This window comes from Penicillium pulvis (assembly GCF_028828015.1).
Source record: "Penicillium pulvis strain IBT 33274 chromosome Unknown scaffold_8_segment0_segment0, whole genome shotgun sequence".
NCBI classification, from domain to species: domain Eukaryota; kingdom Fungi; phylum Ascomycota; class Eurotiomycetes; order Eurotiales; family Aspergillaceae; genus Penicillium; species Penicillium pulvis.
Genome location: NW_026643080.1, coordinates 1,313,763 through 1,329,036, shown reverse-complemented (window position 1 = coordinate 1,329,036; position 15,274 = coordinate 1,313,763). Strand labels below are relative to the sequence as shown.

Genomic DNA, 15,274 nt, shown 5'->3' with positions numbered 1-15,274 from the left:
AGAGCTGACCATCATGTCTGTTGCTTGTGAATGGAATCTCTTCGATTATACCATATAAATTTAGAGATGGTTCAGGTCATCTGCACCGCCAAATTATCAAGTGTCTGTACATCATAACCTTAGAAGACCTCATTACTGCCTCCTGTCTCGACCCCATTCAAGCTCTCCCGCCCGCTCTCGTTTGCGCTCCCGTTCTCGGTCCCGCTGTAGGCCTCTCTTGCGACCACTGCCACTACCGGTAGCTAGATCCTTCTCCTTCTCACGAGGATCGATCACCATGAGCGAGTCCACGTCAGCTTGGTGGTCTTTCTTCCAGTTCAAATCTTTGCCCAGGGTATCCTTTCCAAAGCGGAGCTGGTGGTACATCCATCCCTCCTCTTCTTCCGCATTATCTGCTGTGGCAGCCTCCGGATCATCCCAGGATTTACACGACTGACAATTGACGATGAAGTGCAGGTCGCAGAGTTGCTCCTCTTCATCCTCATCCTGATCTTGCATCTTTGTGTCTTTTGTTTGTGAATCCTTATTTGATGTTTGGGCTGAAGCCGATGTGTCTGCACCTTCGAGCTTAGCTTTGAAAGCATTGAACATTTTGAGTGCTTCATTTTCTGCTGAGCTTCTAGAGCCTGCATTGGATGCAGCACCATTGGTAGAGCCTGGCGGGGGGCGTCTCCGTCCTCGAATCGCTGTTTCGGGGATCATTGCTTCAAGAGCTGATTTCTTGTGGCCCTTGTCGGCAGGTCCAGTGTCAATATTGCGGCGCATGGATGCCTTGAGGGATTCAATTTCGGCATTCGTCCGTGAGAGTTTGGATTCCTTTACAGGTGTAGGTGATCGTTCGGGTGATTCAGGGTCTTGTATGGGGAGTTGGGCCTGCGGCTCCGGTGTCTTCGGGCGTTGTTTGCGTTCTGCTGATGGCGATCGTTTCGGGGATGGAGAGCGTACTCGCTTTCGTGGCTGCTTAGACTCTGTATTTGGCTTTGGGGCAGACTGTGCATCGTTACTCGCGCCAGGCGCATCGGCGACTAGTTTTGTGTTGAACTTCGGCTTTGCTGGTCGCATAGGAATCTCCTCCTCGCCTTCGTCCCCTCCAAAGCTGAGCAAGACTTTTCCAGCCTTGGGATTTTTCTTCTTCTTCTTGGCTGCTGGCTTATCACCCGTCGATGTCGAAATGGTCTTCCGATCCTTCAACTTGCCTTCCATCGGTCCCAATTCTCCCACCTCGCAGGATGTCACTTTCACTGGGTATACAGGCTTTTCAGTGCCTTCGACACGCTCTGCTTCGGCGATCTTCAACACATTGAAAATACTGTCTCCCTCCAATCGCCCAAACATGGTACATTGCCCATTCAGCTCCCGCTCAGTGTTGTCAAGCGTGATGAAGAACTGACTACCGTAAGTCCCATCCTCGCTCTTAGCCATGCCAACCAATCCACGCCGGTTAAAGCGCAGGCGGCTGTGCAGCTCATCTCGGAGAACCACTCGCTCGTTCGGATCGCGTGCTTCGGGATCGTATTCGAACTCCGGATATTCGTAAATTGAAGTACCACCCGACCCTGTGCCTGTCGGGTCACCACCTTGGACAAGGAAGCCTGGAGAGACACGGTGGAAAATAGTCCCAGTATAGTAGTTATCCTTGCAGTGCTGGAGGAAGTTCTTGCAGGTGAGAGGGACCTGGTTTGCGAAAAGAGCGATGTGAATTGGGCCAACGGTAGTATTCAGTGTGGCCGATGCGGTCGGAGTGGGCTCGGTGGCATACTGAGTCGACATGTTGTCGGGAGAATGCGCGACCGAAAAAACGGCCCGGCAGAGGAGGAGGGGTGAGTTGATGGGAGATCGAAGCTCGTCGTCCAGTCCGTAAGGGCGCGCCGTGAAAAGTGGACGAACGTCATGCAACACGTGACAGCTCTTCTATACATAAACCCAAAACCCCCGAATCAATCGATCATTAGTTTCAACAAATTTCAGAGACATATAGAACTTAAATCATTTGACCCCTTTTTTGTCTAATTTCGGTTGGTCTGAACAAAGAATGTTTTTCCAATGGTTTCTTGGGACATATCGGTCCAAAAGTATCGCATTTCGCTGTAGCATGCGTTTCATAATAGCTTTGATGCATACATTTGCGATGGAGAGTTATTATAATAGCAGTCCATCATAAAGATCGCCTCCCGAAAATTGTCATATAGGTATGATATTCCAGGGCTTCGAATGGTTGAACAATATCAGCTACCTACTTTGAAAAGTCCCAGCAAAATCAATGTAGCAATACATATATTTCCATCCATCTTTAATCACTCTCGTCGTCCGAATATATTTGTCCACCCGAACGCCACTGTCCGAATCTATCACCCTCGCTTCCGGAATGGTCAAAATCGAATTCTTCATCATCTGATGCTGCGCGGGTCCGATATTTTCTATAGATGGCAGTAGGATCATCTTCCTCGTCAGATGAAGATAGCTCTTCTTCCGGGTACTCATTCGCAGGATTGTTTTCAGCTGTTCGATGGCAATATCAGTAATGTGATTTGAACTCATACAAAAGGGCAAAGACCTACCATTGGAGTCGGCATCCTCACTATCCCATTCTTCCTCGTCATCTTCAATGAAGTTCCCCCAGTACTGCTCATCTTCCTCGGTGATTACGATAATACCAACACCCGAGTTTGCTGCCTTGAGCTGCTGCTCGGACTCTAGTTCAGCTAGTGGGTTCGCGAGCCTGTCGCTTTCCTCTAGTGGACGTCGAATGTAGACATCATAAACGTAGTCATCGTCATCGTCGCCAACGGTTGGCACCGCGTCAGTTTTCGTCTCATCAATAGCCGGAGAAGACTGAGATGGCACAGCCCTAGGTTGCTTAGGAGGCCGCGGCTGGTATTTCAATGGCTGCGGTGGTTTGAACGGTACCCGCGGCTGAGGCGATGGCGGGGCAAAATTATCATTGAAGTTCCGAGGTTCCACATCCATATCTCGCTCGATGTCCAGTGCAACCTGCTCGAATTCTTTGGCTAGGCGCTCTGATTCTTCATCCCAAGTGCTCTGCTTCGCCCGTGCAGATTTCTCCAGTGTTTCCGAGAGATGATCTTTCGCAGCAGAAATGGCAGCCTGCCGCTCCTCTCGCCATTTCTTTTCGGCTTGGTTCACGACAGGCCGCTTTCTGGGTTTCACTGGTGGTGCGACTTCCTCTTCAGGGGTCTTGATCTTAATACCTTCTTGGCTTTCAGATGCTTGATGCACCAGATCTGCGATCACAGAGGCTTGGCGTGAATGCGGCTTGCGCTGAAGCTGCTCCACTAGAACTGCTATGCCGGGCGAAGGGCCATCCGCTCGGCGCTTCTGAATGCCAGCGCGTGAGCTCGGACGGGAACCTGGAGTCGAGGCGCTGGGTCTGGAGATTTGAAAGCGGCGCACGGATTGCGCAGGGCGCGGAGAGGGTGGCACAGAAACGGAGATGGGCTCTTGTCCAATTCGTCCCCTTTCAGAGGCGAGCACACTGCCTAGTGGTGATAGAGAAACAGATTGCGGGGTAGGAGGACCCTGGATAGCGCGTTTGCGCTTTTCTTCGGCTTCTTTCCGAGCTGCAGCAGCACGCTGGGCTTCACGGATCTCTGCACCTGGCGATGTAGCACGCACAGTGGGAATTCCATTTGAAGAACTGTTTCGTGCAGTCGCAGTGCGATGAGGAGGAATCTGAAGACTGCTCACTGACCGGGGACTACGTAGCAATCTCTGTGCAGCTGGGTGAGGGGGTGTCGAGGCGCCAGATTCAACAGGGCTCCCGCTGCTGTTTAGCGTGACCCGATGAAAGACATAGTCAGTAAAGCGGCGCTTTCCGGGGTGCAAGTCGGATTTAATGTCTATCTGATGTTAGTGGGGGTTGTTGTTATGGGAACCTAAATTTTGATATAGCGGGGAAAGTCATGTAAAAAAGGGTATGTAGATGGATGAAACTCGGAAGCAAGTTGCAACCCGAGAAATGACGGCAATGAAAGACTAAATGAATATGAATGCGCAATTGCAAGGCACATTCAGCATTGGTGTTGCTCTTGAACGTAAAATGTGGGGTAGAAAAGGCACAAAAAAAATAAAGGGAAGGGGGCAGAATCCTACATAGTGTTTCCACAGGTTCTTCTTCGCGTCGCCGCTTGATGTTGATCTGTTCTGGAGGAAGCGACATTTTCAAATATTGAAGAAAGGTGAAGATAGCTCGAGCCGGAAAGTTTCCAGGTTGGAGCGAAAGCGAGTGAGACCAGATCTGGATAAGCGTGCGACACGTGACCTAGGAGCTATAAAGCTTGGGACGCAATACGAAAGCTACCTTCTTATGAGAAGTACAGAGCTTGCAAGTATAAATTCAATGTATTTTAGAGTTGATTGAACTGCGAAGACTCATTCAATCATCAAAAAGGTTCTTCCGGAAGAACGCTACAATCCTACGAGCAGCTTCTTTCCCGACCAGCGGATCCAGTTGCTCCTCATCCATATTAGCTATCTCACTTATATTGTCCGTCTCTAAAATAAGACGATCAAGTGCTTGTGGTGTCACACCAGGTACAGCCCGTAGCATATCTTGTGGAAGAAGATTGAAGCTACGATGCTCAATCCCAGCCGCAGCCATGACACCGCCAGACTCAGCTCCAGAGATGTCTATGTCCAGGCCAATCTGAACAGCCCGAACCGGATCAGGCTCGGCGCTATTCTTTTTGAGCTCTGCAAAGATCTCGGCGGTCTGGTAGGGCGACGATGACCAAATAATTTTGAGGCGTGGGAATGCAAGCGTGAGAAGAACGAGTAAGTGCTGAGCACTTTTGGCGTTTGATGAGTTTATCATGGAACTCGAACTAGAGGTGGTGGCAGCCCCGGTAGTAGAGAATCCCGACTCAGTCCTGATGTTGCCAGTAGTGAATGCGTCAAAGGTAAAGGCCTTGTCTTGGTCGAACTCAATTAGCAGGAGCGGGGTTTTGTAGTGTTGAAGCATGGTTTCCGCTTGGTTGTACAGGCGACCGTTCTTTAGAGATTGTAAAAGATCTTGAACGGACTTTCGCTCAACGCAGATATCGGGAGTGAGGATATAATCGCCCACTGTGAGTTGAACGGGGACCACGATCATGTTGTTTCCATGTAAAAGAGACGGGAGCGCGCTTCGGAACTCCCGCACGTCGACTACCACCAGTGGTGGAGCTGCCGTTGCTGCAAGTCGTCCGCCTCCAGCAATACGAGTATTGACTGTGCGGAGAAACTGCTCTTGCGGATTTTCGGCACTTTTGTCATGAGTTAAAGTAACAGCCATATTCTAGAAAAAGATATTAGAACCCATTCCACTATAGTAAAGACTCCGTGACTTACTCCTTTCTCCCTGATCAACTTGGTGAATGAGTCTTTCTCCCGACGCACGGCACTCAGGTAACGCTGCTCTTCAACTGATCCACCATAGTACATGAAATATACCTTCACGTTTCGTCCAGCATGAGAGCTACGATAGACCTCAACTCTGCGAATGAATGCTGAGTCCGGCTCGTACATAATTATGTAACGCGGCCGAACTTCTTCTAGAATGTGCTCGTCCATATCACCATCATATGAATGGACCATGACGAGGTCGTTCATATCATAAAGCTCATAATAGTCTTCCATGTCCTCAAATTCATCGACATCGATTTCAATCTTTTGCGTTTCCTCGACTTCGGTGGGCTGTATCTCATTGAGAAGATTGATCACTTCAACAGGCTGCTCAACTTGAGTTTGAACACTGCTGTTTGGCACACGCGCAGCTGCAGAGTTGACTGCTCCTCCACCTCGCACTCGCCGGCGCTTGTTTGGCGGGGGTCTTCCTTGTTGCTGTCGTTGACCTGACGCTGCTCCTGTTGGAGTTCCGGGCTGACTCCCTTCCTGAGATAGATTTTTATTGACATTAGACAATGCTCTTTTCCAATTAAGGTAGCTTCGTAATCGGCGTCTCATGATAACATCTGCCGAAGAGCCTTCCTCGCTTATCTCGTCTCCGTCTCCATCTCCGTCTCCATGCTGGGGCTTTGTTACAGTCCCGATTTTGGTGCTCATGGTGCCGATGTACTCACGGAGCTGATAACATGTTTTGACTTCACTGCACATGATTAGTATGGTGCTATTTGATTCATCCACATTCGTCGGGTGCAGATAAGCATCATGTTCAATCTCCTGCAGAACCTCTGCAAGTACATCCCATTTTGGAAGAGGTTCAAGGACAGGTTGCAAGGCAGCTGAGAATGCGGCCGAAGACGATGCATCGAACTTCCCTTCATATGCTCTTGACTTGGCTGTCTGAAACAGAACATGCGCAGCATCAAGGAAAAGCCATGGCGAGTGATTGTGAGGATTGGATCCTGGAGGCGGCGCGCTACCAATTACAATCGTATCCAAGAATTTCACAAAAGACACCGAATCGTATGTAAGCAGAGCGCTGTGATTATCAGAATGAGTTAATAGAAAAACGATAATGTAAAGGAGACGTACTGGAGGATAGATTGAAGATCTGTCAGGTCGCTGACAATTTGCTTGGTCCGCTTGGACACCCTATGCCAGATGTGTTGCAGCTGCCGTCTAATCGTGGCTGCAAAGTTTTTGTGTAGAGCGCTGTCCAAGGTCCACTCTTCCATGTCCAGACCGGTGTTAGCCTTGCGAAGCTCCGCGACACTGAGGTCGACACATTCAAGCACTGCGTTCTGAATTTCTCGCATTTTAGAGCTCATCGGGACCTCCAACTCAATCACTTCGGCCTTGCGGTCTCCTTCCAGTGCCTCGGACACGGCGACATGGAATCTGGGCCACAAAGATGCCTTTCGAAGAAAGAGATTGCGCAGCATATTAGCCAGTGGTGCAAAGCCTGTGGTGAATGGTTCAGGAGACTCCGAGAAGGCTTTCAAAAAGCCGCGCTTATTCATTTGTCTGTAGATGCGCACGATGAATGCCTCCAAAGACGTCGCAACCACCTTATCGGCATGCAGGATAATCATGCCAGTTACCTTCTCAGCATCAAGCAACTTGGACAACAGATCGACAACCAATATCCTGGATGTCACACTCAGAATACCACCCTGGGCGTAAATTCGCTCTCTAATGGGAATTGCAATTAGCATAATGACAATCGACCCGAGAGATCATCAATACCCACCGCATAGATACACTTGCTTTATCGGTATTAATCACTTTCAGTCCTCTAGCCAGTGGAGACTTGCTGCGATCATTATGCTCTGACAACGCTGTTCATGGACTGTGTAAGTGACCACACTGCGTAAGCCCAGGGTAGATATCGTACCCTCTCCGATCCACTCATTCTCTCGGTCATCCGCACCGACCACCAACACCATGTTATTTCCGGCCGCATCGTGAAAGTGAAGGAAATTTGTGATTAGGTGTAAGAGCCCAAGGCCGCGAGCAAGCACGACCAGCTCATCCTCGGCGCGTAGTTCGGTGAAGATGTCCTGCTGGTATTGCTGGTTGGGAGTGCGTTAGCGATGTCAGTAGAGGTTTAAGTAGGATCGGTGGTTTACCAGAGGCAGTGACAGCTTCACCGGCGCATTGGTTCGTTCTGGAGGCATGAGGAGCCCGTCTTGACGCGTTAGTAGAGCACAAGATCCCGCGGATGAGTCGTCGCGCGGTCACGTGATACATTATGATGCATTGATGGGGCAAGTGTTGAAGCTAGCAGGACCGATACTATAGCTGCATTCCTATGTCATCAAGAGCTAAATTTTAGTAACATACAGATAACGTAGCGGATATGTGCATGTGGCCATCATGATATAAGTGGCGAGTCTAAACTATTTCGTATATTCAACTATTGTACAATGTTTAAATAACCACTAAACGAGTTCAATCTAGGAACTCCATCACCAGCTTTGGGATTTGAGTTACGCCCTCTCCTCGAATAGCACTGACAGGAACAGCTCGCAATTTTTGTTTCCAGCCGTCAGAGTGTCCAGATGGGTGCTCAACCGTACCCTTCTCCACCGCAGTCAAATACTCTTGGAGCGCTCGGTACTGTGGTTGTGTGTGCTCGAGATCAGCCTTAGTCGCCACGACAAACCAAGCCTTGGTGTGGAGGGGGGGCATGGGAAGATGAGGGAGACCTCGAGCTGGTCTGTGATAAGTCTCCTGAGGCGAGTCGTCTTCAAACTCTGGATAAGCAGCAGAAGATGTATCCCAGTCAATCACGCCCTGCGGTTCATCGGGAACGGACTCAGGCTCAGAGTCACGAATTCGTTCATACTCGCCGAGTTCATGCCATAGCTTCTGCAGCTCTTGTACGGGGTCACCGTTACTCAGATCCAACACAAAGGCCAGGATGCCCGCCCGATCGATGTGTCGAAGGAATCCGAGACCAAGACCCCGGTCGAGGTGTGCACCTTCAACCAGACCCGGAATATCTGCAATCGTAAAATGAGTACGGTGTTTCTTTCCCCGGGTCTCAACCAGTGGTCTGCCTCGATGGTCGTCAACGATAACAGTGCCGATGTGTGGGTTCAAGGTAGTAAACTCCCAGTTTCCAATCCGAGTGCGACTGTTCGTCAATGATCGCAGAAGAGTGCTTTTTCCAGCATTTGGTTTGCCGACCAGGCCAACATCTGCGAGCAACTTGAGTTCAAAGTCAAGCTCTAGCCTCGTTCCACCTTCGCCCCGGGATGCAAACTTCGGCCGTCCTCTAACACGACCAACAAAATGAGGGTTTCCCAGCCCACCGGCACCACCGGCTGCCAGCAACATAGGCTTGTCCATTGGCGCCGAAAGATCAAGGAAGATCGGGGCCTGCGGTTCCATTGCAGCAATGCCCTGTCGCCGCGGTTTTAATCGAGGGAAGTCTACCGTCAAGAAGTCGGCTGGGTTTGCGCCAGGATAAAGCACCCAGCGATCAAAGCGAATTGGAGTGATTTCATCATCTTCCTCCTCCTCCATCTCCTCAAGCTCCTCCCCTTCTTCCAATTCCTCTATCAGCTTTGCGCGCTGCTCGAGACGCTTCTCAAGACGCTGTGCACGGCGTTCTTGCTGCTCGGTCTGCTGATCCTCATAAATTTTTCGCCTCGTGGCCATCTCTTCTGCGACAGGATCATGACGATCGATCTCACGAACCACTGTCCCAACTGGTACCTGGATCAAGACATCGTCGCCACGTTTCCCACCTTTACTCTTGCCTTGTCCATTTTTTCCCTCGGCTAGCTCGGATGACGCCCCTTCGGGCGAGTTTGTGTAGACTGGTCAACCCCTCCACAGCTTGGATATAAATTCCTCCTCCACTGCCCCCGTCGCCTCCATTCGGAGGACCCTCTTCAATGTATTTTTCTCGTAGGAATGCAACACACCCGTGGCCGCCAGCACCGGCATGCATTGTGACAGAACATTTGTCCTGGAAGATAAAGCGGGAATAGTCCTCTGGCGATGGATCTAAATGCGACAAATCTTGTGTTTCATCTTCAGATGGAGTCTCGGCGAATCGGGGGGTGTGGTTCTCCGTGGTATAAAGCCTCCGGTGAGGAATGATTGCTCGAAGCGTTCGAGGGAGGAGGATTTGGGAGTAGATAAGTCTTCCAGCTAGAAGCGGCTGCTTCGAAAGGAGTAGGCAGGCACGTTGGTGCGGCATCATGTTGTGGCTGTATTAAGTCCAATGCCTGATTCAGGAAATGCAAGGCGTGCGCGACCAAATCAAATATTCAGCATTATTTAAGGACTGCAACCGATATATCTGGATTTCAATTCACGATTGAAGAGCAATGAAAGTTTGATGAAAATGATGCAACACAAGCTTCCAGAACCAAAAACCCAAGCTCTATCGATAAGCGTCACGTGGCGATAAACAAAATGCAAATCGATAGCCCAACTTTTCTCTACCTGCACACATACCTGGCTCTCATTTTGAATAAAACACTAATGTGTGGAATCTGTTGCCTAATTAATTGCTAACTAACAGCTTGTTTTGATGTCGATGTCTCTGAAGTACTCCCACCTATACTGACTACTACCTGAACGGCTTGGTCCCATGTTAGTTAACCCAAAATAATATATATCGGAACATCCCGCTCTGTATTTATCCGGTGCTTATTACATCTAGACCCATATGTTCAAAAATGCTTCTCATCCCAGTCATTCGAATCTCAATTGAAGAACCTTGGAATATAAAATGAACCCAATAGTAAATATCGGAAACCTCGGCTAATTACAAACGGAAGTCGCCGTTTCTCCGTGCGATAAGATAGACTCCAACTGCTCCAATGTTGGAGCAGCGGGGTATTGCGCCGGCCCCTCCCCTTTCCCCGATTAAGCAGGTGGCCAGAGACTCGTATTTCATGCAACCATAGCGCGGAGCTTGTACAACATAGTATAAAGGAAGCTCCTCCACCCATCAGTGACACACCTTACAAGACCTCCGATTTACTGTCTCCAATCTCAAAACCATCATGCCGCTCAACTCGAAGGCTGTTTATGCAAAGGAGAAGGCGGACTATGTCCCATTTGCTAGTCGACGAAGTACCGTGCACAGTAAACATGGCATTGTATCCTGCACGCAGCCGTTGGCAGCTGCAGCGGGGCATCGCATTCTGAGTCAAGGTGGAAACGCAGCAGTATGTTCTTGAGATTCGTCCCCATAATTCAAGATTGGAGACTAACTCGTCATTCGGACCAGGATGCTGCTGTTGCTGTTGGTGGGTTCAGCCTTGAGCAATTTTTAGGAGACCATATGCTAATCGTATGAACGGTACAGCTGCCGCAATCAATATGTCGGAGCCTGGCTCGACTGGTATTGGCGGCGATATGTTCTGTCTCTTTTATAAGGCTGAAATCAAGAAGGTCCATGCTCTGAACGGATCGGGTCGATACCCTGGCAAGGCTACATTGGAAAAGGTGCGCAAGGACTTGAACGTGGCCCCTGATGCACCGGGTAGCATTCCCTTCCTGAATGCTCTTGCAGCGACAGTTCCTGGTGCTGCGGCGGGTTGGGTGGATACAATTGAAAAGTTTGGAAGTGGAAAGTTGTCTTTGGAACAGATCCTGCAACCTGCTATTGAGATGGGTGAAGATGGATTTGTGGTTTCGGAGCTTTCGTCACATGGTGTCAGTGGTTCATTCCTTCTGTTACTATTGTTACCTGTAAGCTAACATACGTCTAGTGGCAAGAAGCTGAGAAGGATATCCGTGCAGCATCACCCAACTTCCGTGAAATGCTGAAGAAAGATCCAGCTGCTAAGGATGGAGTGCGTGCTCCTCTGCCTGGCGAGATTATGAAGAATCCCACATTGGCGAAAACCTTCCGTACCCTGGCAACTGAGGGCAAGAAAGGGTTCTACCATGGTAGAATCGCAGAGGAAATTGTGAAGGTGGCTCGGAGCCTGGGAAGTTATTTGGATCTTGAAGATCTAGCACAACATGCTGCGCAGGGTACCCAGGAAGTGGATGCCATCTCACTCAAGTTCACTGGCCAGGATATTGCATCCAAGCAGTCTCCAGGGACAGATGGTACTAACCAGGGTGTTGAGGTGTGGGAACACCCACCTAATGGCCAGGGTATCGTTGCGCTAATGGCTCTCGGTATCATGGAAGAGCTAGAGCGGGCTGGCAAGATCCCGAAGTTCAGCCAGGACCAACATAATTCCGCAGAATATCTCCATGCTCTGATTGAGAGTTTGAGAATTGCCTTTGCAGACGCGGGATGGTGGGTGACAGACCCTGATGTTGAGCGAGTACCATCGCAGGGCCTTCTCGCTCGCGATTACCTAGCTGAACGGGCGAAGCTCTTCTCACCAGACGGTGTTGCTGAGCTCTTGGACCACGGCAGCCCAGCACACAATCATTGTGACACGGTATACTTCGCTGTGACGGATCGCGAAGGCAACGGCATCTCGTTTATCAATAGTAATTATGCTGGATTCGGCACATCTATCATTCCCGCTGGCTGTGGCTTCACACTGCAAAATCGTGGCGCCAATTTCTCCTTGCAGGCTGGACACCCGAATGTTCTGGCCCCGAACAAGCGGCCCTACCATACTATTATTCCCGCCTTGATCACCAATGTGGAGGACGGATCACTGCACTCTGTGTATGGTGTGATGGGTGGCTTCATGCAGCCACAAGGCCATGTGCAAGTTCTACTTAACATGCTTGCATTCGGGTATCACCCTCAAGCGGCTCTTGATTCCCCGCGTATTTGCATCAAGGCGCCGACATCCGAAGATCGTGACCGTACGGTGTGTGTTGAGGAGGGTATCAGTGAGGAGGCCATTGAGGGTCTGCGCCATCTGGGTCACAAGATTGAGGTGCTCAAGGGTTGGGAACGGTCGATGTTTGGTCGTGGGCAGATCATTCGTCTACACTATGATGATGATCAAATGGTTTATAGTGCAGGCAGTGACCCACGTGGCGATGGAATGGCCTTTCCGCTACTCTGATGTGCTGAGAACTACTATCTTGCCTGGCCTATCCACTGCAGATATGCCAGGTCTCGAAGTTTACTAATAGATGCAAGATACGACTAGATAAGCAAGTTTCCCAAATCACTTTTATGTCCTGGGGTTCTTATTGACGCCCAGATAGATATCATATGTCCAATAGCATGGTAATTTTGAGCCACGTCGAGTGAAATTGCCGGTAGATCTACTAAAATGTAGAAAGTAACATCCAAAGGAATCCGGAGTTATCGGGTTGACATTCAACCAGACTTGCTCGCGGTCCAAGACGAAGACAATTTTTGACATATGTAACCAAAATAAAATCCAAAACGCCCCCACAAGTGCCGAGATCGAGAACGCTTCAACAGGGATATTGACACGTGACTGACTGAGAAACTGACGCCAATTCAGAGACAGGAAAAATGATGATGATAGGTGCAAGTAGTGATCAACTCTTTAAAATATTTTCATCGCAATGAGAGAACGCAATCAGTTCAATTCGTTGTCCTGCATGCGCAGGATGAAGTTGACCACGACAGCGGCCAAGAGAGCGATAGCCAAAATGGTGGGACCAAAGCGGTCATCGAAACCGCTTTGTCCACGGCGACGGATACTTTGAGCGCGCCAGTGAAATGTGACGACTGCATAAATCATGGCGGCCATTGCAATGATAGTGAAGAGGGCTGCGGAGATGCGGCCGATGCGATCACCGAAGTTCAGCAAACCGACGGCCAGACCGCCCAGAATAACGGTGAAGTTCAGCCATGAGAGGAATGTGCGCTCGTTGGCGAAGAAAACCTTGGGCTCAACACGAGTAGGGAGGGCGATCCGCTTGCCTGGATACTGTTAGTTGGCTATGTTGCATTTGCGAGGTTTGCAGAGAGCTGGCGAATTGACACCTCAGGGATGCCAACGGAGCTTGGAGCTTGATATTTCCAAGCGAGCCAATTCACCTGTCGGCATCCCAAGGGAAAAGCTGCAGCGGAAAGAAGTAGTGTTACTCACCCGGGGCGGTTTGGAGAAGAGGTTGGCTAGACATGACTCGAAGAATGCAGTGGCGAGATTGTGAGGTCGTACAGGGCGGAAAGGGTGGAATTCCAGCAGCAGCAAGCTGAATGAGATTCGTTTACTTCTCTGAAGCTTGAAGAGAGAATGTGTGTTTAGAAGAAATTCGACGAGAGAAGAATGAAGGGAGAATCAGAGCTGTTAAAAGACGAGTAGCAGTGAACCAATCCCCGCTGCATGACGAGAGAAGTCGCGACCGACAGAGCCCGCCTTACCGGTTTGGGCCTAGTGGCAGTGTAGCTCCGCCGCTGCGTCTGCACGTGCGTCCAGTGCTGATATCGCTTGGCTCGTCAAATCCCAGTCATCTTTAGCACGAAAAAATCATTTGGTGTGAAACCAGTGCCTTTCCTACGATCGATACTAAATATCCATGGATCTATCCATCTAAACCCTGGAACTTCAGAAGAAAAAATCATCTTCCCCTATCCAGGAACACCAATACCCTCCAGAATTCCCAATTGTTCTATCACGATTGATCTTATCGGTTGAACATCCACCGAGAAACGGCAATCGCCCACGTATTACCGTATACCGTATTGGGGACACAATGGGCCATGGGACCTAGAACCCACCTGTGTACGGAGGTATCCGCTACCCATTTAGACTCAAACAGAATTCATCCAATAGCATACAACCCGGCTAAATTGCGGGCTCTTACGAGTCACCGAATTATGCAGTGCGCCCTGCAGCAGAATTTTCCGGCACTTAGCGGCGTGGCGATCATCCGATCGCTTCTCGAATTCTATACAATGCATTTCCCCCTTCAGTTTGTTTGGAAGACAACCTGAGAATAGAAGCACCGCTGATCCCAGCATTGGAGATAAAACCCTTACGGTTGGGAACCCACGGCGGGATCTGGGTCCTCTGTCAACCACCCCGCTCGGGTTGTCGCGCCTGGTTGACCCGCCATATCTCGCGGAAATTGTCGGCCCCGTGTTTTCGGAGTGGGCATCTTTTCCGGGATTGGTTAAACATAGGCGAGTCCCGTCTTGCATGACTCGGCATCGTCGTCAAATTAATCGAGGAGTTCGGAACGACGGAACATGCAGTCCAGCAGCTTTAAAATTTGCCCTATCATTTTGGGCAACTGAGCACGTGCGCTTTATATAGCTTCGATTTTTTTTTTTCTTCGATGGGTCTAGTGCATTGGAGCTGCAGATGCGAGGCGTTGACCAGTCCATAATAGGCAGGAGTGTGCGTCTATGTTCATGGGCTCTGCCGGATGGGGTTGTCCATCTTAGCCACCTGAACATCCCTTACCGCTCAATAGGGCCTTTTTAACATCTAGATGCTCTCCCTCTGTTTATACTGGTGGCAAGGCTGTCCTCGAGCCGAGACATCACTAAGATTAATAGTCCACCCCCACGTAGCCTACCCTTCAAAGTTCTCTCTTCATTCCGTTCGCTTATCCGCGGCCCCCACGGTCTCCGTGAAGAAATTCAACCGACCATGAATCTCAAGATTTTGAGGCCAGAGTAGGTGCTTCGAGTGACGGAAGCACATAATTCAGTTCTGAGATCTCATGGCAGGTCACACATATAATTCCTTAGCACGTCCCTGTTTCCCAAGGGAGATCTCTGGAGTTAAGGCTTCGCCTTCCCGACCCGGACGTTAATGGCAACAACAACAAGCAAGTCACCCACTTTGCAGAGTGAGAATAGCTGGAACAATTCTAGGGTGGGAATGACTAGGACGACAATCAGGTAAAATTCCAACAAGCTAAAAGCGGAAAAAGAGAACTTCAAGAACCCTGAGTTGCTTAGCATCTGAAATACGAACGACAACCATGGAACCTT

General features: G+C 49.8%; 6 protein-coding genes across 6 annotated transcripts; 1 reads left to right on the top strand and 5 right to left on the bottom strand.

The window, feature by feature from the left end:
• Nucleotides 1-132: 132 nt before the first annotated feature.
• cwc27 (putative peptidyl-prolyl cis-trans isomerase) lies at nt 133-1,770 on the bottom strand (the record flags this gene model as incomplete). The annotated part of the gene is made up of 1 exon (XM_057069450.1): nt 133-1,770. One exon carries the CDS (start codon nt 1,768-1,770, stop codon nt 133-135), a length of 1,638 nt encoding a protein of 545 aa, XP_056916061.1.
• Nucleotides 1,771-2,290: 520 nt separating this feature from the next.
• N7503_009903 (Iwr1 domain-containing protein) lies at nt 2,291-4,177 on the bottom strand (the record flags this gene model as incomplete). The annotated part of the gene is made up of 3 exons (XM_057069449.1): nt 2,291-2,499; nt 2,559-3,857; nt 4,111-4,177. The coding sequence occupies 3 exons, from the start codon at nt 4,175-4,177 to the stop codon at nt 2,291-2,293; spliced, it is 1,575 nt and encodes a 524-aa protein (XP_056916060.1).
• Nucleotides 4,178-4,393: 216 nt separating this feature from the next.
• On the bottom strand, nt 4,394-7,577 carry N7503_009902 (ssDNA endodeoxyribonuclease RAD1; the record flags this gene model as incomplete). The annotated part of the gene is made up of 6 exons (XM_057069448.1): nt 4,394-5,293; nt 5,347-6,439; nt 6,493-7,092; nt 7,151-7,238; nt 7,295-7,472; nt 7,530-7,577. The coding sequence occupies 6 exons, from the start codon at nt 7,575-7,577 to the stop codon at nt 4,394-4,396; spliced, it is 2,907 nt and encodes a 968-aa protein (XP_056916059.1).
• A 274-nt stretch (nt 7,578-7,851) lies between these two features.
• On the bottom strand, nt 7,852-9,616 carry N7503_009901 (GTP-binding protein Obg; the record flags this gene model as incomplete). Its single annotated transcript, XM_057069447.1, has 2 exons — nt 7,852-9,227; nt 9,298-9,616. 2 exons carry the CDS (start codon nt 9,614-9,616, stop codon nt 7,852-7,854), a joined length of 1,695 nt encoding a protein of 564 aa, XP_056916058.1.
• Nucleotides 9,617-10,427: 811 nt separating this feature from the next.
• On the top strand, nt 10,428-12,413 carry N7503_009900 (gamma-glutamyltransferase family protein; the record flags this gene model as incomplete). Its single annotated transcript, XM_057069446.1, has 4 exons — nt 10,428-10,592; nt 10,655-10,673; nt 10,733-11,082; nt 11,139-12,413. The coding sequence occupies 4 exons, from the start codon at nt 10,428-10,430 to the stop codon at nt 12,411-12,413; spliced, it is 1,809 nt and encodes a 602-aa protein (XP_056916057.1).
• A 489-nt stretch (nt 12,414-12,902) lies between these two features.
• On the bottom strand, nt 12,903-13,452 carry N7503_009899 (putative vacuolar transporter chaperon Vtc1; the record flags this gene model as incomplete). Its single annotated transcript, XM_057069445.1, has 2 exons — nt 12,903-13,249; nt 13,419-13,452. The coding sequence occupies 2 exons, from the start codon at nt 13,450-13,452 to the stop codon at nt 12,903-12,905; spliced, it is 381 nt and encodes a 126-aa protein (XP_056916056.1).
• Nucleotides 13,453-15,274: the final 1,822 nt, after the last annotated feature.